Raw genomic sequence first — 21,582 nt, 5'->3', positions numbered from 1 at the left:
ACAATGTTCAGTACCATTCATAATTCTTCACATCCGTGCTTACATACAGCAAGACTTGAGCAACATTTGGTTTGGGCTGATAAGTAACGATCATGTTCACACCCCATGCATTGACCATTTCCAACAAGAAAGAATCTAACCATCTTCCTTTGAAGTTCAGTGCCATTACTATCAGTGAATCCCCCACCATCAACACCCTGGGGGTAAATGGCTAGGACAGACATCATCCCTATCTGTCCTTATCTCACAATTGCTATTTTGGCTCCTGTGCGGTCTTAAATTGAAGGAGTAGTTGTATGAATTTGGAAGAAGAGCTTAAAAATGCTAAGTATTGGCTTTTCCATGCAGGTGGCAGCTTCTCAGTGTTTCACAGCAAAAAGCAACTATTTTTTATTATCAGCCAATCAGATCATTTGGAAGGTGGCACTTGCAATCTTCAGAGCCAGATAGGTTGGAACCAAGAAGACACACTTCCACTTTCTCCCATTGTTTTGTTGGAACTAAGCTAAGATGGTGATTAACAGGAATATACGTTGTGTGGGGGAGAAGACCTTTAGCTGCTTGTTTATATTTGGGGACAAATGCTAAGTTATCAACTGTGATAATTGGGTGTTACAGCTATGATTATTTAGTGTTTGCCCCCTAAAGAATTATGTATAACCTAAAAGTAACTTACTCAGTTAGCACTGGCTACAGTTGGCTACTGTTTTGTGTAAAACTTTAATACTGGTTGCAACTGCTTTTTGGCCATGAGATGGGATGTGAATGTGTTAAAATGCATTATTTGACAATTCTTACTTTCCTTGTGAATTTGCCAAGTTTTCAAACTAGAGTGGGGAAAGGAGCTGGAGTAATTGTGTATTACTTCATTACATTGTTACACTAAGTCAAGGCGCATGTCCCCATGGAAATAAATCTTTTGCCTATAATAAGTACCCTGTGTACTGCAAAAAGTGAACTTTTAAATTTATACAAGTCTGTTTTAAAAGCACTAAGAAAAAAGCTTTTAATTTGAGACTTTAAGTGTTGCTTACCTCTAGATTAAAAGTTACTTTCACATGGTATAATCACTAAATGTATGGTCTCCATATGGAGGATTTCATGGCAAAACCCATATTGTCTGAACTAAATATTTCTGCCCAGTCCCATCCTCAACGCTGCTTGCAGAGATATTACAGGCTTCTTGGAACCTACTAAGGCAGATGACCCTCGTCAGCCTTTCTTCCGGAAAGCACTAACATGAAGCGACACAAGTCATGAGGTAGCATCTTGTATAGTTGCTAGACTGTAAGCCTCCACAGCTGCCACCATGCTGAAGCATGCCTTATCTAATGATCCAGAGGAGACTCTCCCATCTAGAGCCAGTGAAACATAGCCCACTTGTCTGTGTCTCAGTTGCCTCAGGACTGGTGTCGGCTGCTGCACAAGTCGGGATATAGCCAAACAAATTCTATCAACTGGGACAGTGGAGATGCATCCAATATGGTGAAATATGCTCTCTACTACCAGAGCCATGCAGCCCTGAAAATCCAAGAGTCTTCACCCCTCGAACCAGAGTGAAACAGTAGGCAGGAAAGGTGTTGTGTTATGATGAGAAAGAAAGCCTGACGTGAAAGTTAATGAAATATCAGAAGAAGTTGTTTAAGATTATTGAGATGGGCTGATAAGTGGCAAGTAACATTCGTGCCAGGCAATGGCAATCTCCAACCAGAAAATCCCACCATCTCCCAGAGTATGGGGAGTCCTGGAGCCCAGCAGGACAGAGAACAATAAGATCAAAACAAAAAACTGCGGATGCTGGAAATCCAAAACAAAAACAAAATACCTGGAAAAACTCAGCAGGTCTGGCAGCATCTGCAGAGAGGAACACAGTTAACGCTTCGAGTCCGAATGACACTTCAACAGAACTAAGTAAAAATAGAAGAGAGGTGAAATATAAGCTGATTTAAGGAGGGGTGGGACAAGAAGAGCCAGGATAGGTGGAGATAACCAAAAGATGGCACAGACAAAAGGACAAAGAGCTGTTGAAGGTGGTGATATTATCTAAGGAATGTGCTAATTAAGGGTAGAAAACAGGACAAACAAGGTACAGATAGCCCTAGTGGGGGTGGGGTGGGGTGAAGGAATCGAAATAGGCTAAAAGGTAGAGATAAAACAATGGATGGAAATACATTTAGAAATAATGGAAATAGGTGGGAAAAGAAAAATCTATATAAATTATCGGAAAAAAAGGGGGGGGGATTGGACACCAAGCATGACCCAGACCTCCCTGTCGCTTGCCATTTCAACACTCCACCATGCTCTCATGCCCACATGTCCGTCCTTGGCCTGCTGCATTGTTCCAGTGAAGCTCAACGCAAACTGGAGGAACAGCACCTCATCTTCCGACTAGGCACTTTACAGTCTTCCGGACAGAGAACAGAAGTGGTAGCAATAAAATCAACACATTATGATCAAGGTTAAGTTAGGGGACTTCTCTCAAGGAAAAGTTTAGGTATTCAGGATGTTGGATTGATATTTTCATTACAATTCCCCAGGGCATAGTTAGGGCACTTGTGAATTTCGTTGGCACTGTTCCTTTCTTTGGCTTAGTCACTCCTGTGATAGGATATTGTCTCCTAGTTAAATGGGGAAGTAGATACGTTGTTCTCTCGTCATGCCTCTTATATTTTTATAAACCTTGATATGTGTGCAATTCTATGAAAACAATATAATTTGTTACTTCAATTTAAAAAAAACTAATATGCAATTTGGTTTAACAGGTGCAGCCGAAGACCTGCAGTTCTGCATCACATATGCTGAGGTATGTGTTTGCATACTTTTCATATTATAGAAGTTTATCTTAATGTTAACAACTTGCAAGATTTGTTTTTATTTTTTATTTTTTTATTAGCCAATGTGGCAAACAAAAGCTTTTTCAGACAACCTAATGCTCCTTTGAAGAGTCTTGGGATGTTTTATTACTTTTAAAGATGTTATATAAATATACATTGTTGTGTTAATGTCCTGCAGTTTCGATTTAAAAAAAATGTAGATTAGGTATCTTCAGTAGAGGGTTGATTTTCAAAGTAGCCCTAGTCATATGTATGTTGCTTTTCTGTGAGGGTTTTACAGATTCAGTGATAGAATGCTAGGACTATCCCCTCTGTAGTACTTAGGTTTAAGTCCACTTCAGACTGAAGGTATGATCATTTCTACCCTTCCACTGTAGGGTAATAAGTGAAATAAATTTGGCAAGGAAACTGCCTCTGATATATGAAGAATTGTCACAAAGCTAATAGCTGCTAAAAGGAAAATCAAGCTTAATTAAAATGGAATATAGAATGGTCACAGTAACACAGCAGAGGCTTCGTCTAAAGTTGGGGTTAGACGACATTGTTAAGAAATGTGGGGGCAGATTATCCTCCAGCAGATTCACCACCTGGCTAATGAGTGCATGGTGATCATCCAAGGTGCAAAAAGTGAACGTAAATGGCATTGGCAGTTTCTTGATGAACAAATTGCTTTTGAAGTCATGTTTTCCTGTCATAATGCACTGTGTCATATTGTAGCATTAATGACAATCATAGAGTAATCAACCTGTTAGTAGTGTAACATCCTGTATAAAGAGGGCGGCATTTATAGTTTTTCAATATCTGCCAACCCTGGGTAAGATTTCCCGCTTTCATCGCATGCTCATAAGAACAGGAGCAGGAGTAGACAATACAGCCTGATCTCCTTTCCCCACACCACCCCTGCCCCACTGCCCCATGTTTAAGATTCCCCAATCAGGGGAAACAATCACTCGGCTGGATTTTCACCATGCAGGCGGGAAACAGGAGCTGGGTCTGTTTCTGTGTCAGAAACGCCTCTGGTGCAAAACTGACTGAAGTTTAGATTTTCATGGGGATGAAGACTTTGTTGAAATGGAGACGGGTTTTTTGTCCAATTGGGGAAGTGGCACTAGGTGAATTGATAGTTCGGAGAAGCAGTGCAGATATGTTGGGCAGAATGGCCTCCTTCTGTGCTGTAGTAATTCTGTGATTCAATTACAGCTAGTGGGAGTAGGAACAGGTGCGGGTCAGATGAAGAGTGGGACTCATTTAGACACCCACGGCAGCTGGTTGTCCTGAGGGAGCGATCTGAGGTTTGTGTCAAATCTTCCGCTGCATCACAGGGAAGTGAGATGTCGCGGGAGAGCCAGGGGCTTAGCACCCATGAGGGAAAGGAGGGAGGTCTTCTTCCTGGAGGGTGGCAGAAGGAGGCCACCCCATCATGCCGCAGGGGCACCTCTCTGTTAAGCCTCATCATCTTCTGCCTTCAATCCTTCCTCCACTCTTAAACTTCTGCACTTGTTCCTCCCTGATGAGCTGTCCCCTTCCATGAACTTATTGTCCTCAAGGTCCAACCCTCTCTGGGGGAAAGTGCAGCAGTCCCCCACAGTGACTGAGACTCTTGCAAGAAGGGTTTTGGAGGACACCACTTGACTGGTCCAGGCACCAGAGCCTAGTGTCCTTTGAGCCTGCAACGGCCATCAGTTGTAAATGTGGTGTGTTGTCCAACCTTGGCAAGGAGAGCGTCAGTTGCCTTGGTGATGCACTGGTGTGCAGTCGCCTTGGTGATGCACTGGTGTACATTCGCCTTGGTGATGCACTGGTGTGCATTCGCCTTGGTGATGCACTGGTGTGCATTCGCCTTGGTGATGCACTGGTGTGCAGTCGCCTTGGTGATGCACTGGTGTGCAGTCGCCTTGGTGATGCACTGGTGTGCATTCGCCTTGGTGATGCACTGGTGTGCAGTCGCCTTGGTGATGCACTGGTGTGCAGTCGCCTTGGTGATGCACTGGTGTGCATTCGCCTTGGTGATGCACTGGTGTGCATTCGCCTTGGTGATGCACTGGTGTGCATTCGCCTTGGTGATGCACTGGTGTGCATTCGCCTTGGTGATGCACTGGTGTGCAGTCGCCATGGTGATGCACTGGTGTGCAGTCGCCATGGTGATGCACTGGTGTGCAGTCGCCTTGGTGATGCACTGGTGTGCAGTCGCCTTGGTGATGTGCAGAGGTCCTCAGCTGAGCCTTGAAAGGATCCAGCAACAAAGAAATTCAAGGCCACAGTGGGGCGGGGTGTGAGGTCTGCATGGATAAGGGTACAGGTGTCTGTGATCATCTGCCTAGAGAGTTACAGTCTTCCTTGGCTCTGGTTTTCAATCATGTCCATGTATCTTCACATCTGGCTATAGACCCTGTGCTCGGTAGTGTATTCTTCTCCTTTGCCTACCTCAATCTCCCTCCTCTGGCCTCCTGATGCCTGGTGCTCTGCCCTTCCCGCGCAGTTTGCTGCTCCTCACCTCCAATGGCCTCGATTTCTGAGGCTGCAGCACCATGCCTGGTAGTCAGGCTGAGTCCAAACCGCCTTGTCCACTGCTCTGATGCCTGCATGATACCTAGAGGGTGATGATCCCCTGAACTGGCAAGTTCTTAATGTTGACTCTTCCCCTGATCTGTGATGGGCTGCTGCAACTTTTACTTCAAAAGGAGAAGCTCTTTCACCTGTGAGCAGTGCTTACACTTCAGAAACGTTTCTGGCCTCCTTAACTCACTCCTGACCTGGTCCAGGCCTTCCTTCAGCTGGTCTGAAGCAGGCAACTCCTAAATGCCGCATGTCTCTCGCAAGTGCAAAAGACTTCAGAAAGACACGCTTTTAACAAGGCCTTCGGCAGGAGCATGGCTACATTTGCCAGCCTGTACTCTGCCCCCCAATGTTCTTGCAAAAATTTTAGGTGAATTTCAGGGAGGTCAACACACAAAACAATTAGTGCCTGAGTGGCATTTAATATGGAAGGCCTTCCCTAAAAGAGGCAACACACGCTTCCTGCCCTGCCACTTCCGTTCAAATACAGCCCCATACTTTTATTGTTCTTTGCAAGTACAGGAAACATTCCAGTTACAAATGATGTTGCATCTTTTATTGCTAGCCAGACAAATTACTTAAGTGACATTTTAACTCTGAATATGGGGCCCTAAGGGCCCTTCACTCCATCCCAGCACCCACCCCGGTGAAAATGTCAGCAGCGAGGTCTCCCTTGCTCTGGAAGGTTGTCCTCCAGCCATTTAATGGTCATCAGGCTGTTAATTGACATCAGCTGGGTCTTCTGCCTCCATCTGGGGAGGCTGTCCTGGCTCTGAGAGCTGCCAGCCAATCACATGGTTGGCAACTCTTGTCCCAGCAGTGCCACCAAGAGCAGTGGCCACTGCTGGGACTACATCCAGCCCCCAAGGGTGAGGAGCTATGAATAAGCAGTGGGTGGTGTTCAGAGGGGCCAGGCTCGAAGGCTTGGGCAAGGGGGATGGGGGTGGTTGCTGAGGTAGACAGGAAGGGTTAGGAGGGGAAACGTGGGGTCATAAGACTTTGGATGGGTGGGGGGTTCTCCAAAGAAGGTTAACACCCCCCCCCCCTTTTACCGCCACCAGCTCGCGCAGTGAAAGCTGCTAGGTTGGCTGCTGGTTGTGGGCCTATCCCATCACTGTTTAAATCCTATTCATTAGCCAGTTAAGGATCTCAATTGGCCCAAGAACAGAAAATCCACCTGATGCTGCACCTGCACTGGTGGGTAAGGGGCAAACACAGTGACCGTTGCATTTTGCTGCCGCCCACCACCCCCCCAACAACCCCCTCCCCCCGCCAACCACCCACCCCCCCAACCCCACAGCCCCCCAACCCCACCCCACCACCCCACAGCCCCTCAACCCCACAGCCCCTCAACCCCACAGCCCCCAACCCCACAGCCCCCAACTCCACAGTCCCTCAACCCCACAGTCCCTCAACCCCACAGCCCCTCAACCCCACAGCCCCCCAACCCCACCCCACCACCACACCCCCCACCCCCCACCCCCCAACCCCACGCCACCACCCCACCCACCACTCCCCCACCACCACAAGCCCCCCCCACCACCACACCCCCCACCCCCCACCCCCCAACCCCACCCCACCACCCTCACCTGCAAAGTCACTGCCAGCTGGCTGTAAAATCCAACCCATGGGGTACTTTACTTCACCAAAATATTCAGTGTACATTTGACAATATAATTACTTAAAAGAAGGAACACATTTTTTGTAATAACTGAATAATATGATGTGCAGATAATACTTATTTTTCCTCAGAGGAAGTTGAAGATATTTTGCATTTGACTGGCTTAAATTGGCTACCCGAAGCAGTGAAAAATGGACAGGATTTTAAATCAATGCCAACATTAAAGACTTCATGGGATGTGGGCATCGCTGGCTGGGCCAGCATTTATTGCCCAACCCTAATTGCCCCTGAGAAGTGGGTGATGGTGAGCTGCCTTCTTGAAACACTGCAGTCCATGTGGTGTAGTTACACCCCCAGTGTTGTAAGGAAAGGAGTGCCAGGATCTTGACCCAGTGACAGCATTGGAACAGCGAAATATTTCCAGGTCAGGATGGCAAGTTGGAAATAAATTTCTTATTATTTAAAAGTGAAGTGCACAGACAATGTTTGACACAAGTGGCTTCGAAATACCAGAATATGTATTGAAGAAAGTCAACATGGAGAATAACATGTTGCACGGGCATTCTTCCAGAAATGCACACGTCAGCAGTGAACATTTGGGCTTTAAAGTTTTTAATGATGTTCTGCCAAGACACAGGGAAAAACTTTTTCCACCCCGTTAGGGGGGATGTGCAGGAGTGGGCGCGGGCAGGTGTGCCTCCAATTGGCGCCAATTAAGGCCCGCCCAGCCCAGCGTGACATCCGCCAGGAAGTGCAATGAGCTCCCTGTGTGGGCGGCGGGGGGATTCCCTCAGCCGGGAGTGCATGCGCAGGAAAGAGCGACTCACCTCCCTGAGGCTAAGTGCCGCCTCAGGGAGATCGACTCCAAACTTAAAAATGTTAAAGAGACAAAAACAAAATTTCTCTGACACTGTCACATGAGTTGGGACATGTCCGTCACTTTTAGCGAAACCTTTATTAAATATTTTAAAACCCTCATGAAACTTCATCCCACCCGTGGATGAGGCTCCATGCTTTTTCTGAAGCCCCCCCCAGGGCTCCCGGCCCACCCGCTAATCCTAAGGTTGGACGGGAAGGTCCATTAATTATGTTAAGTACTTTTTAAATGGCCTCAAAAGGCCGTCGAGAGGTCGGCAGGCGCCACAGTTGATTCAGCTGCGCCTCCGCCCACCTGAAAATGGAAATGACGTCGGGAGTTCCGCCCGACATCATCCCACATCGTTTTACGTGTCGGTGAGCGGGCCCCATCCCCCGCTCGCCGCCAGGAAGATCCTGTCCATAGTGTTCTGCCAAGACATGCTGTTGGCTACACATCTTTGGCCTTTATCAGAGGACATGTATTTTGACTTTAGATAATTGGAACATTTTAAAAGCCCATACAATATTTCCATCCAGTAGGATGTTATATAATTGACAATCCATTTTAAAGGCCTGCATTTTTTTGATGTGACTTATGACTGAATTTGTTATTAAGTCACAAAGTATTTGCATTACTAGGCAGGACTGTGACTCACCTAACTGGCATGGATAGTCTTGTTGCAGAAGACGAACAAAAACAAACAGTACTGACAGCTACAGTCGAGGCCTTCTCTATCCCTTGCTCTCATGCCCATGGCTCGACAGCAGATTCCATAAGCAAACTGAGGGGCAAAATTAGGTAGCTTTGAAAACGGGTCGAAGGATCTCCCACTGATTCCACTGTAGCCAGCGAGCAAACTTCATGCTGTTTGTTGATTTCATTGATTTCATCATAATGTCAGAAGGGGGGATGTTCGCTGATGATTGCACAATGTTCAGCACCATTTGCGACGACTCAGATACTGAAGCAGTCCATGTCCAAATGCAGCAAGACCTGGACAATATTCAGGCTTGGGCTGACAAGTAACATTTGTGCCACACAAGTGCCAGGCAATGAGCATCTCCAACGAGAGAATCTAGCCATCGTCCCTGGACGTTCAATGGCATTACCATTGCTGAATCCCCCACTATATCAACATCCTTGGGGTTACCATTGACCAGAAACTGAATTGGGCTAGCCATGTAAATACTGTGGCTACAAGAGCAGGTCAGAGGCTAGGAATTCTGCAGCGAGTAACTCACCGTCTGACTCCCCAAAGCTGTCCAATATCCATAAGACACAAGTCAGGAGTGTGATGAAATACTCTCCACTTGCCTGGATGAGTGCAACTCCAACAACACTCAAGAAGCTTGACACCATTCAGGACAAAGCAGCCCTCTTGATTGTCACAGACCCACAAACATTCACTCCCTCCACGACCGACGCACAATAGCAGCAGTGTGTACCACCTGTAAGATGCACTCATCAGTAGGAACTCATCAAGGCTCCTTAGACAGCACCTCCCAAACCCACAACTGCTACCATCTAGAAGAACAAGGGCGGCAGACACACAGGAGCACCACTACCTGGAAGTTTCCCTCCAAGTCACTCACCATCCTGACTTGGAAATATATCATCATTCCTTCAGTGTCACTGGGTCAAAGTCCTGGAATCCCCTCCCTAACAGCACTGTGGGTGTACCTACACCACATGGACTGCAGTCGTTCAAGAAGGCAGCTCACCACCACCTTCTCAAGGGCAATTCGGGATGGGCAATAAATACTGGCCTAGCCAGCGATGCCCACATCCCATGAATGAATAAAAAGAAATGGGGGAGTGAGGAACAGACAAAAGGGCAGGTCTGTGGTAGGGTGGTGGACAAGAGAGACGAAATGACAAAAGGGATAATGGTGCAAGGCAAAAGGAAATTGTATTGGGACAAGTAAAGAAATACAAGATGGAGGTGTAAACGGGACAAAAAGCATCATCACTAACTGCAGCTGACAAAAACAAAAATGGGGACAAGAGGGTTATGATCTAAAATTGTTGAGCTCATTATTGAGCCTGGAAAGCTGCAAAGTGCCTCACTAACAACAATAGCTGGCATTTATGTATCGTTCTTAAAGTGGTAATACTCCCATGGGCTTCACAGGAGCATTATAAAACAAGGTATGACACCAAGCTGGTCAAAGAGGTAGGTTTTAAGGAGGAAAATGATGTTGAGAGGCAGTGAGGTTCAGAGAGGGAATTAAAAAGAGTTTAGGGCCTTGGTAGCTGAAGGCAAGATCACCAGTGGTGGAATGATTAAAGTTGGGGATACTGAAGAGGGGGGATTTAGAGCAGCACAGATATTTCAATCGAATTTAGTGCTGGAGGAGTTTGGAGCACAAAGGAGCATGACTACAGAATGAAAGTGGCTGATTTAATAAGTGGGCACAAGGAGCAGTCTGAAGAACAGCAAATGAGCTGACATCCTGAAGGCTGAGCCTGTAGCTTGTAAAAATAAGATGGGGAAGCAGAAGGATCAAAATGAAAGAAATCAGCTGATCTGGCTAACCTCCTGCTGAGTGAGCATGTGTCCATACTTCAAAATCATGACCTGAGTTTGACATCGCTTCCTGCTGTGTCCCTGATTTAGCCGACCTAGCACCGAGGCTGAGAAGAAGCGGCACTATGTTGAGGCACTAAAGGGAGCTTGTGCCAGAATTGCAGGTATCGATGCAGACTAAGGCTCATGGCATAGACCTGTTGGGCTGACTGTCTTGCTTCTGTGCTATAATATTAATGTAATGTATTAAGGTTGAAGAATGAGAATTACTTTGACAGCTGAATTTCATTTTAACCCACTCAATCCATCCCTACTGGTGGTCTTTTGTCACATATTCCACTACATCATTTGACAACATTACTAATGAAATGCATTAGCCAAATCAGCAAGCACTTAACTATATATAATCAGTAGAGACACAGGCATATGAACATGCATATAATCACCATAAACACAAAAAATATAGTTAACTTATTAGGTAGATTGTAACTTTGCATCTTAAATTCATTGGCTTTAAAAAACTTATGCAATTTTTGTTTCATTTATACACTAGGGAAGTTGTAATTTATCACAGTTGGAAACATGGTTGAGATATTTTGGCGCCTGCTTTTTTTAGGTTACTTGCATAAGGCCTTGTGCTTCCTGTTGAATATAAAATTGATGGTCATTGTGATTCAGCAATAATTACACCAACATTGAAGCGCGCAGTATTGGTGTCTGTACTTCCAGCTGCAGAATTATCATTGTATCTTTACAAAGATTAAAGCATTAAAATATTTAAAGTATTTAAAGCACAAAAACAGGTCATTCAACCCTACTTGTTTATGCCAGTATTTATACTCCAAATGAACCTCCTCCCAATCTACTTCATCCTACCTATCATAGCCTCCTATTCCTCTCTCCCACATGTACTTATACAGTTTCCCCTTAAATGCATTCATGAAGGAGAGTACAGTGTCATTGATGTGCATGGGCTTATCTCCAACTGTACTTCATGTCCTTAAGTTATTTTAAAACTGAATATAAAGACCATTGACTTTCTAAGCAAATGCAGTGTACTTGCCTGAACCATTTACAAAGATCATACTTGGTGAATTGTAACTGTTACGACTGGGATAGGAGGAGTACCCAAACTATCCAGCCCCACTACTCCACAGGCCGTACCAATAAGTTAAATGTTTAACTATACCTCTAGCACACAGAAGAAAAGAGACTGTGACCAGGCTGCTTTCAAAAACTCACAATTATTAATTTAGTTTAAAACAAAACTTCTGGCTAACACACTACTGTAATCAGGAAGAATAACTATCTATCTCTTCCTAAAGAATTCCCCCAGCGCATACACAGACAAACAAAGGACCGATAGAGTCTCTCTGCAGAGATGGGCTTTGGAAGACAGACATTATAAAATAAAGGATAAAGTCTGCAGGGTCTCTACACTGTCAACTTGGAGTTTTCTCGTGTGCAGACAGGCCACTGGCCCGTGTGAATGCCTGGAAGTTTTCACTAACTGGCCTAGCTTTGCAGGTCCAAATTCAGACTGGTTACACTCCGATGAGGGTTCTCTGGCTACAGCTTGATAGCCACGTACAATTTTAGGCAAGCTAGAGAGAGACAGAGAGAGCCAGTCAAGGTGGCCTTCCTTTCTCAGCTTGTTCTCCAACAAGACTTACTTCAAAACAAGCAGCTTCACAATTTAAGTTTTTTTCTCTCTCCCATGGGATTGCCTTTTTTTGCCTCCTGGCATTTCATTAATTAAAGGGTTTTGCAGTTCAACACAAACAAACAGCTCCTTTTCAAGAAGGTGATTTTTTTTCAAACAGACCTGCTTGTGGACAGTTCCCAGATGAACTTATGACCTTTTTTCAAAAAAATCCCAGGTTACCATCCACATGCCTAGATCATGCCAAGATATGATTCTAACATACAATTTTTAATCCTTTTGTATGAAATTCCTTTGCCTTGTATTTTAACAAAGGCATTAAGCTGTTTAAAAAGATATTGAAAGAATCAGGTTAATAATTTGTACCTAATACATGCGCAGATTAATTTCAAGATCCAGAAATTATGGATATCATATGTAAATGTTGCCGTGTTGGGTCCTACTTTTATGACATTTGTTTCTGAAATTTGATACGAATCTTTAAATTATTGAAATAGTTACATTTGAAATGTAAAAATATTTTTGATTTTTTAGGCTTATATAACTCAGCAAGTGAACAGATTTCACGTGTGGTTTACCCAGGAAGAACTTTGTATAGCTACAACATGACTTCTATTCCCCCTTATATCCCCTTCCTCTAACTGTGAAGGCCAACATTCCATAAGCCTTCTTTTATTGTTTTTGTACCTATCCATGGCATTTTAATAACCTATCCACATGAACCACCTTGATGTTGGGCATTCCTCCACCAGTCTGTGACCTCTCATTTTTGTAGTGTGCCAGCTTGTCCTGCATAAATAGAGATGGAGAGAGCGTAAGCAGGACACCTGCCAGGCCAGATGAGAAGGATGCCTGGCCTGTGTGGTAGTGAGTGGTGCTATGGATGGGATGAGGGCAGGAGCGCAGGGCAGATGAAGGCGTATGTGAGAAAGTGAATGCTAATGCCCTTTGAACTGGCAGTGAATGAGGGCTCTGTGGGTGTGTGATGGGTTTGTGAGTGCGAGAGTTGAGAGTGATGAGAGGAGTAACTTACCCTGGTGGAACAGAGGAGATCATTCATCCTCTTTCGGCATTGGGTGGCTGTCCTCTTTTGCAGGGCGTTGGCGCTGACCACCACTGCCACCGCCTCCCACGCTGGATTAGTGACCTTGATTGTTGGTCTTCGTCTAGAGCGGGGGTTACAGGACTTCCACTACACCCAGTAAGCGCCTGAGGGAGGCACTGCTAAATTTGGGAACAGCATGTTTCCTCCCTTTGGCAGCCATGACTTGCAGCAGCTTTCGATCCCTTAGAGACTACCAGCTCTGTGCAGGGACACCCTTTCAATATGGCGCCTGGATTACTGAAGGCATAAGGTGACAGCAGGGCAGGTGAATCAGAGGCTGCCCGCCAGCAATCCGGAGTGTTTCCCATGCATGTGTTATTGAGAGGCAGGATGTGCTGAGATGGGCACGATATGGAGCGAAAACCTGTCGTTGCAGCTGGTGGGTAAAACGACTTTCTTCACACCCGCTACTGCACTTAGTGCAAATCTGGGACAATTCCGCCCAGTGTCTTTTCCATTAGAAACCCTGTCATTTCTACAAGCTTCACACATAATTTGCTTCACATCTAGATAAAGCAGCCATGAGTTTCCAGGTTCAATTGCAGAAACCAGCAGAGGTTGATTTCACAAGCTCTGACTGCAGAAACTTTAAGATAAAAGCAAAAAAACTGCAGATGCTGGAAATCCAAAACAAAAACAAAAATACTTGAAAAAACTCAGCAAGTCTGGCAGTATCTGCAGAGAGGAACACAGTCAACGTTTCGAGTCCGAATGACCCTTCAACAGAACTAAGTAAAAATAGAAGAGGTGAAATATAAGCTAGTTTAAGGGGGAAACATTTTAGGGTCCCCCTTGTCCTCACTTATCACCCCACCAGCCTCCGCATTCAAAGGATCATCCTCCGCCATTTCCGTCAACTCCAGCATGATGCCACCACCAAACACATCTTCTTCCCCCCCCCCCCCCCCCCCCCCCCCCCCCCCCCCCCGCCGCCGGCGGCATTCCACATGAATTGTTCCCTCTGGGACACCCTGGTCCACTCCTCCCATCACCCCCTACACCTCAACCCCCTCCCACAGCACCTTCCCATGCAACCGCAGAAGGTGCAACACCTGCCCCTTTACTTCCCCCCTCCTCACTGTCCAAGGGCCCAAACACTCCTTTCAAGTGAAGCAGCATTTCACTTGCACTTCCCTCAATTTAGTCTACCGCATTCGTTGCTCCCAATGCGGTTTCCCCTGCATTGGAAAGACCAAAAACAGACTGGGTGACCGCTTTGCAGAACACCTTCAGTCTGTCCGCAAGCATGACCCAGACCTCCCTGTCGCTTGCCATTTCAACACTCCACCCTGCTCTCATGCCCACATATCCATCCTTGACCTGCTGCATTGTTCCAGTGAAGCCCAACGCAAACTGGAGGAACAGCACCTCATCTTCCGACTAGGCACTTTACAGCATTCCGGACTGAATACTGAGTTCAACAACTTTAGATCATGGACTCTCTCCTCCATCCCCACCCCCTTTCCGATTTCCCCCTTTTTTTCCAATAATTTATATAGATTTTTCTTTTCCCACCTATTTCCATTATTTTTAAATGTATTTCCATCCATTGTTTTATCTCTACCTTTTAGTCTATTTTGATTCCTTCACCCCACCCCACCCCCACTAGGGCTATCTGTACCTTGTTTGTCCGGCTTTCTACCCTTAATTAGCACATTCCTTAGATAATATCACCACCTTCAACACTTCTTTGTCCTTTTGTCTGTGACACCTTTTGGTTATCTCCATCTATCACTGGCTCTACTTGTCCCACACCACCACCAACACCACCACCACCACCATCACCACCACCATCACCACCATCACCACCACCATCACCACCATCACCACCACCATCACCATCACCACCACCACCACCACCACCATCACCACCACCACCACCATCACCACCACCACCACCACCATCACCACCACCACCACCACCATCACCACCACCACCATCACCACCACCATCACCACCACCACCACCATCACCACCACCACCACCAACACCACCACCACCACCATCATCACCACCACCACCACCACCATCACCACCATCACCATCACCACCATCACCATCACCACCATCACCACCACCACCATCACCACCATCACCACCACCACCACCACCACCATCACCACCACCACCACCACCATCACCACCACCACCACCATCACCACCACCACCACCATCACCACCACCACCATCACCACCACCACCGTCACCACCACCACCGCCATCACCACCACCACCATCACCACCACCAGCACCACCATCACCACCATCACCACCACCACCATCACCACCACCACCACCATCACCATCACCACCACCACCACCATCACCACCACCACCACCATCACCACCACCACCATCACCACCACCACCATCACCACCATCAGCACCACCACCACCACCACCACCACCATCACCACCACCATCACCACCACCACCATCACCACCACCACCACCACCACCACCAACAACAACCCCCCCCCACCCCCCTCCCCCGCCCAATTGTGCAATGCTGTGGAGTTCAGTATGAACATTCCCATATCTGGCCTTCATAACAGGACCAAGATAAAGAAGGAAATAAGAGGCACACAAACAAAGACATTGCCACTGAAAAAGACCACCAACTAGCAAGTACTATTCTGCCAAATTCTATAAACCATTCCCCTCTTTCAAAGATGGAAGAGAGAAGCTCTGCTTAAGGAGATTATGGGTTCATTAAGAAGTCTTTGCTGAAACTCTTGTAACCGAACTCCAAACATATATGGCATTAGAATTCTCAGAACTTTCTAAATTGCAAGTGATTCCATGATCTTATTTTTCAGATGATTTGCAACCAGAGGCATAAGACCTTTGTCCATTAGAGTCAAATTTTCAGGAAACTGCCACAGCACCTTCACTCTTTGTAGCTTAGCATCTTTCCTCTCTTACAGGATGAAGGAGAAGGCTGGTTATCCAGTGACAAGGGCTATCCCTTGACTACATTTCTAATGATGGCTCTCCATATGCCCTCCATTGATGTTAAGGAATGGCATATTAAGGCTCATGTTTAGGTCCCTTATCATGGTGGAGCATACTATAAGCAATCTGAAGGCATGCTCAAGAGAGCATTGCAGAACAAACTAGCTAGGATCTGCAGAATAGTTGTGGCAGCTGTGTCTTGAATAACCTTGTCCTGATGAAGAACCTTTCATTGGTGATCCTAGACGAACAAGAGGAGCCAATAGTGAGCATTCAGCAGCCACTTGATCAGCAGCAACAGGAGGCAGGAGCAGTGAAAGCCTTGGAACCTGAGTGAAACATATTAAACAATACCTAATAAATATTTAAAGAAATCCAGAATAGTGCAGATTCTGGAAATCTGAAATTAAAATCCAAAAATGCTGGAAACACTCAGCAGGTCAAGTAGCATTTCTGGAGAGAGAAACAGTGACTTTTCATCAGAACGAGAAGATGTTAAGAGATTAATGGTTTTTAAGCAAGCCCAAAGCTGGGGGAAAGGGAGCCAAGGAAAGGAAATAAGGGTAAAATATCAATGTAGAAGGGAGGTCAGGAGTGACTAAATGGCAGAAGTGATGAAGGTGTAAGACAAAGGAGGTGATGTTGAGACTAATATAAAAACAAAAGAGGGGTCCACAGGAGGTATGAATGGTTACAGCAGAATAGCAGAGGAAGGGAACCTGGAAAATATGCCAAAAAGAAGCTTCCTATAGCCTTAGAAATGGTGGTAGAAAGGCAGATAAACTTCACTCAGCAATTATTATGGCAATGAAGTGGCTTTTTTCTATGTTCAGTTAAATATAATCTATATGATCTTGCTTTACATCAGAATTTTATATTTCTGCAAGTGCTGATGTTGACAATTGTTATTTTTTTATTCAGAAGTCACAGAGCAGTTTGAGTTTAGAGGCATACTCAACAAAGCAAAAAAGGAAAGTGTGTCAGTGTTTAATGGAGAACATTATCAAACAGAAGCAAGAACAAAGATCAACAGCAACTGAAACAATGAGCAAGGTAAGTCTTTTTACATAGGAGCAAAATAATCTTGCTACTGTCATAAGTACACATTTTACAGAGATTACTTGTTTATGTTCTTGCCTTTTATATTTTCCAATAATTGAACGGGCTAAGTTTTCACTTTCAGCTAGGCAATTTTTGCAAGAAATGCAAACAACAAATGGAAGGAATGTAACATCCAATAGCTTGAAAATAAAATATTGTGATTGAAAGATTCACATTGATGAAAAAGATCTATCCCATCAATAATTTTGTTTCTATAATTTTCTAATGCTGTGTCAAAAAAACCACTATCAAAAGTAACTTGAATATTTTGTCTTTGTTTCCTGCTTGGGAGTGCAACATGTTTTAGCATGTTTTGGCTTTATTTCAAAATTTGAGAACGCAGGTGACAAAAATACAAAATATTGCATTTTATATGGAAACTGACATTTATTATAATCAAAACCTTAATTATACTACAGATGTAATATTGATGTCATGAGGTTCTGTTCAGAAGCTACAGTGTGCTCAGATTCACACCCTAAACTGACACTGGAGGGAAGAAGGGTTGAGATGCAGTCCTCAGGAACGCGCTCTGTTTCACTCTAGGGTTAGATTGAGTTCCAACTTTTTAGCTATACTATAATGTTTGCTTCAGTGCCATTTTGCAGCATTACTAAAGTTGAATTGTAAATGTGGTCAAAGTCAGTTAACTTTCCCAGCTCAACATGCATAATTCAATATAAGTTGTCATAAAATAGGAAGTAGTAGATACACACATTGAGTTATGAACAATGTATAATTTTAAGTTGACTTTATTTATATATATATATATATTATATATATATATATGTGTGTATATATATATATAAATATATATATATATTTGATAAGAAAGATAAAAATGGTTTGAGTTTCATTTAGGTTTTGTTTATGAACCTTGTGCCTGGGAGCTTTCAGGATTTGTGGGTTTGTTGTATATATACATTTTTAATGAGGTCTTGTAACCCCAGACGTGAAAGAGATCAGTTAAAAGGGGTTGAAAGTACAGTGATTTTGAAAGAAAAACACAAAGTAGAAGAGCTTTACTGTTGCCTAGTAACAGTGATCCAGGAGCACAGGCACAGAAGAAGACAGGAGTTCAGTGAGTAGATGTCAGAGAGAGAGAAGACAAGGATTTTAAAGCTCTCTGAGTAGAAAAACTCCAAAGCTAGTGGGACACGAGTTAACTGAATAATCAGTTATGGGACTCAGTAAAATGATCAGTTTAGCAGAATTGCTATTGGAAAACTGAGTTTAGGATCTCACTTGTTTGCTCTGCAGGTGAAGAAACAGTGAGATTAGAGTGCTTTTTTTTTGGTGAGTGCTTTTTTTTTCATGGAGAGATACAAGTTGGGTGAGAAGCATCAAGTGAATGCTCAGGAAATTCACTGGAAGAAAACCATTTGAAATTGTGCTGGTCCCAAGCGAAATAGCCTTTGTGTCAAGCTAGTGGTAACTCTTCACTGGTTTATGTGCCTGTAAAGATATTGCTGGAGTAAAGAAATAGTGGGAATTTGAATCGTTTTCTTGGGTTTGTTTTGAGATCTTTCCAACCTTTTTGTCTGGCATAATATAATTCAATCTTCCTGTTTTAAAAAATATTTTATTCTTTGTATTAAAAGTTCATCAGCAGATTCCTGTGAATTTGTTCAGTAACTCTACAGTTCCTTTAAGAGAAAGGTAGGATCTATCAAGTCAGGTTTCACTCTGGGATTTGACTTGCCCACTATTAACAGCAGCTGGGCTTGTAACAGTTAAGATTACTATTGCAATTAATGCTGACTTTTGGAAAATGAAATTTTCTCTGATTGTATTCAAGATGTACACACAGTGGGAGGGAATATTATTTGCTTGCACAAGGTGGGAAAGGGGATGGGGGGTGCTGGTAAAATCTCAGGCAGATGCAGGATTGGACCAGCTTCCTACCACAAGCAGGCAGGAAGCCAATTTGAATATGGCCCTAGTAAGGGTGATTTTACCAGGCCATTAGCATTTTGCCGACAGCTGATCAGCCCACCACGTGTGGGGAGGCCGCTGACTAAATGAAGCTGGTCTCCCAGTGGCGTCCCAGGGTGAGTTTTTTACACAGCGAGAGGGTTGAGGGCAGGGAAGGGGACCCCCATGGCCCCAGCGATTTCCTCAAAGTTTCCCGTCCGTCAACAGCAATTTTATTTTTGTAAACTATTTCAACCTACCTCCAGTAGGCTGCAGGGCCCCTGTCTGTTTCAACAGCTGCCACCTACCTATGTGGCATTGCTGACTCTCCTGAACTGCCAACCCTCTGTTTGGGCTGGCAGCTCCCTGGGGGTGCGGTGGGAAAGGGGGTTGTGCAGTTGGCTGCCTTGGGTAGGACAGCTTATTCATCTGCTGCCACCCATAAAATTAATGCGGAAGTCTTGCCAGCCAGCCGCACATGTCGCTGACATACATTTCCGGCTGATGTCAGCACTTAGCCAGTCTCAGCAAAATTCGGCTAAATATGTATACTACTTCACTGATTTCTCAGGAAGCGATCTTAGATATGCGTTAGCGTATTTGTCTGATACTGCAAAGTCAAGAGAAAATAACCTGTTTGCTTCTACATCTCATATGCCTATTCGCATTCAGAAGACCAGAACGATATTATCTCTCAATTTGCTGTTTACCAATGAAAAATAGCTTTATTCTATTGGTCTGTCAACATGTCTTTGATATTTAAATTCAGAATTATTCCTGGCATTATTTTATAAACTCTCTTTACTATGGTAATGATTAATAGCTTTTAGGGTTAGGTGAATATTGATAAATGCATTTTTGTTCAGCAGCAAAGTATGGATCAAAGCTGAGGTAATGTTCACTTTTCCGGTTCACTGGAGAGGAGGGCCATCATTTAAATGAGTCCATTTGGCCCAAGTTGACTCAGAAGTTGGTTTTCTCGCCCTGTTTGCTAATTATCAGTCAGTCTTGGACCATATTGATTTTTATCTTGCGGTCGATGTATTTGTTCAGCCAAAATTCAGTCAAAAACCACAGCTTAGATGTTCCAGGATCAGTTGCTGTGAAAATAATAACTAAGAAAACTGATTTTTTTTTAAGAAAAAGAATTTTCAGAAATTCTTAAAAGCATCATTGGGGAATTACAACTGTTTTCACGATGCTTCTGTGAGCACTTTAGGATATGAAAGGTGTTATACACATGCAAGTTATTGTTGTTGGCAGGGCCAGTGGGTTATCTCTTCTGAGGTGTGGGTTTGAAGTCAGTCCGCATTGATGAGTAAAATATTACTCCCTTTGCTCAATACAGATGCTCTATGTGAAATGAATTTGTGCAATTGGAACCGCGTACGTAGCGGGTATTAAGTTGGAAATTAAACTTGTGAATACAAAGTTGTTTTATATACTGAAAATTGGAAAAAAATCACACTGGTACTATAGTCAACAAAAGGAAGGAATACACAAAAGTGCAAAAAATAGTGTGTTCCAAGTGACTGGAAATAAAAAGGCAAGATGAGGAAAAACTTTATTACACAGCAAGTGGCTAGGATATGAGATGCACTGCCTGAAAATCATGGCTTTCAAAAGGCTATTAGATAAACACCTGAAAAAATTTGCTGCAGGATAAGGTGAGCAATGGAACTAGCTAAATTGCTCTTGCAGGAAGCTGGCACAAACTCGATGGGCCAAATGGCCTCCTATGACCTAATCATCCTAAGATGCTATGGGTTTCAGCAAATTAGCAAATCATTTTAAAATTCCATATTAATATCGTGCATTGTTAGGTGGAAGAAAAAAAATCCCTGTAATTGTTTTTAAAATATTGGGAAAATAAAATTGTAACGATATGTAATAAAATACAATACTAAAAATTGACTGAAAATGTTAGGTTAAAATGCCAATGGATTTTAAATGTCCATTATTCATGGCATCTTTTGGCATTCTCAAGATGGGCCTCTAGCCACGCCTCATTCTAAGGAGTTACAAAAATTATGTTCAGCTTCAAGTCAATGCACAGCAACATTTAGTTAAAGCTATGGCTGTTTTTCATTGAAACTATTACTGTCTACTAAACCTGCCAGAAAAAAATCATGTTTGATGTCGTAGTGCCCCCTGAATTTGAATTTCAGGTTCTTGAGTGCCTAGTCCCCTCCTGCACTAATGGCTATAGGGACCAGGAAATATAACTGCCTATATTTACTTTTTTTTATCATTGCTTAACTTTCAATATCAGCCTCAAATTTTTTCACTCTGTATTTCCTGAACTTAAAGTTATGTGAGTCTCTCTTGTATTGAAAATTTACTTATAAATGTGTGGACTCTTGTTCCTTCAGATTTTAATTATTGTTGGAGGCTTAAAGACATTTTAAAGAATGTTTTATTTTTGTCTCTTTTATCACTCTCTTAA

General features: G+C 43.9%; 1 protein-coding gene across 6 annotated transcripts in view; it reads left to right on the top strand.

Moving 5' to 3' along the window:
- Positions 1 to 21,582, top strand: part of rgs3a (regulator of G protein signaling 3a) — a 267,593-nt gene that overhangs the window by 70,264 nt on the left and 175,747 nt on the right. For all 6 annotated transcript variants that reach the window (XM_041193069.1, XM_041193070.1, XM_041193068.1 and 3 more), the window contains 2 exons: positions 2,763 to 2,803; positions 17,043 to 17,174. In XM_041193069.1, the coding sequence (XP_041049003.1) occupies positions 2,763 to 2,803; positions 17,043 to 17,174 (173 nt within the window). The remainder of the gene's footprint in view (positions 1 to 2,762; positions 2,804 to 17,042; positions 17,175 to 21,582) is intronic.

Source organism: Carcharodon carcharias, chromosome 8 (assembly GCF_017639515.1).
Source record: "Carcharodon carcharias isolate sCarCar2 chromosome 8, sCarCar2.pri, whole genome shotgun sequence".
In the NCBI taxonomy this organism is placed as follows: Eukaryota; Metazoa; Chordata; class Chondrichthyes; order Lamniformes; family Lamnidae; genus Carcharodon; species Carcharodon carcharias.
Note: the sequence above shows the minus strand (reverse complement) of the source record. Positions and strands in the feature narration are given on the sequence as shown.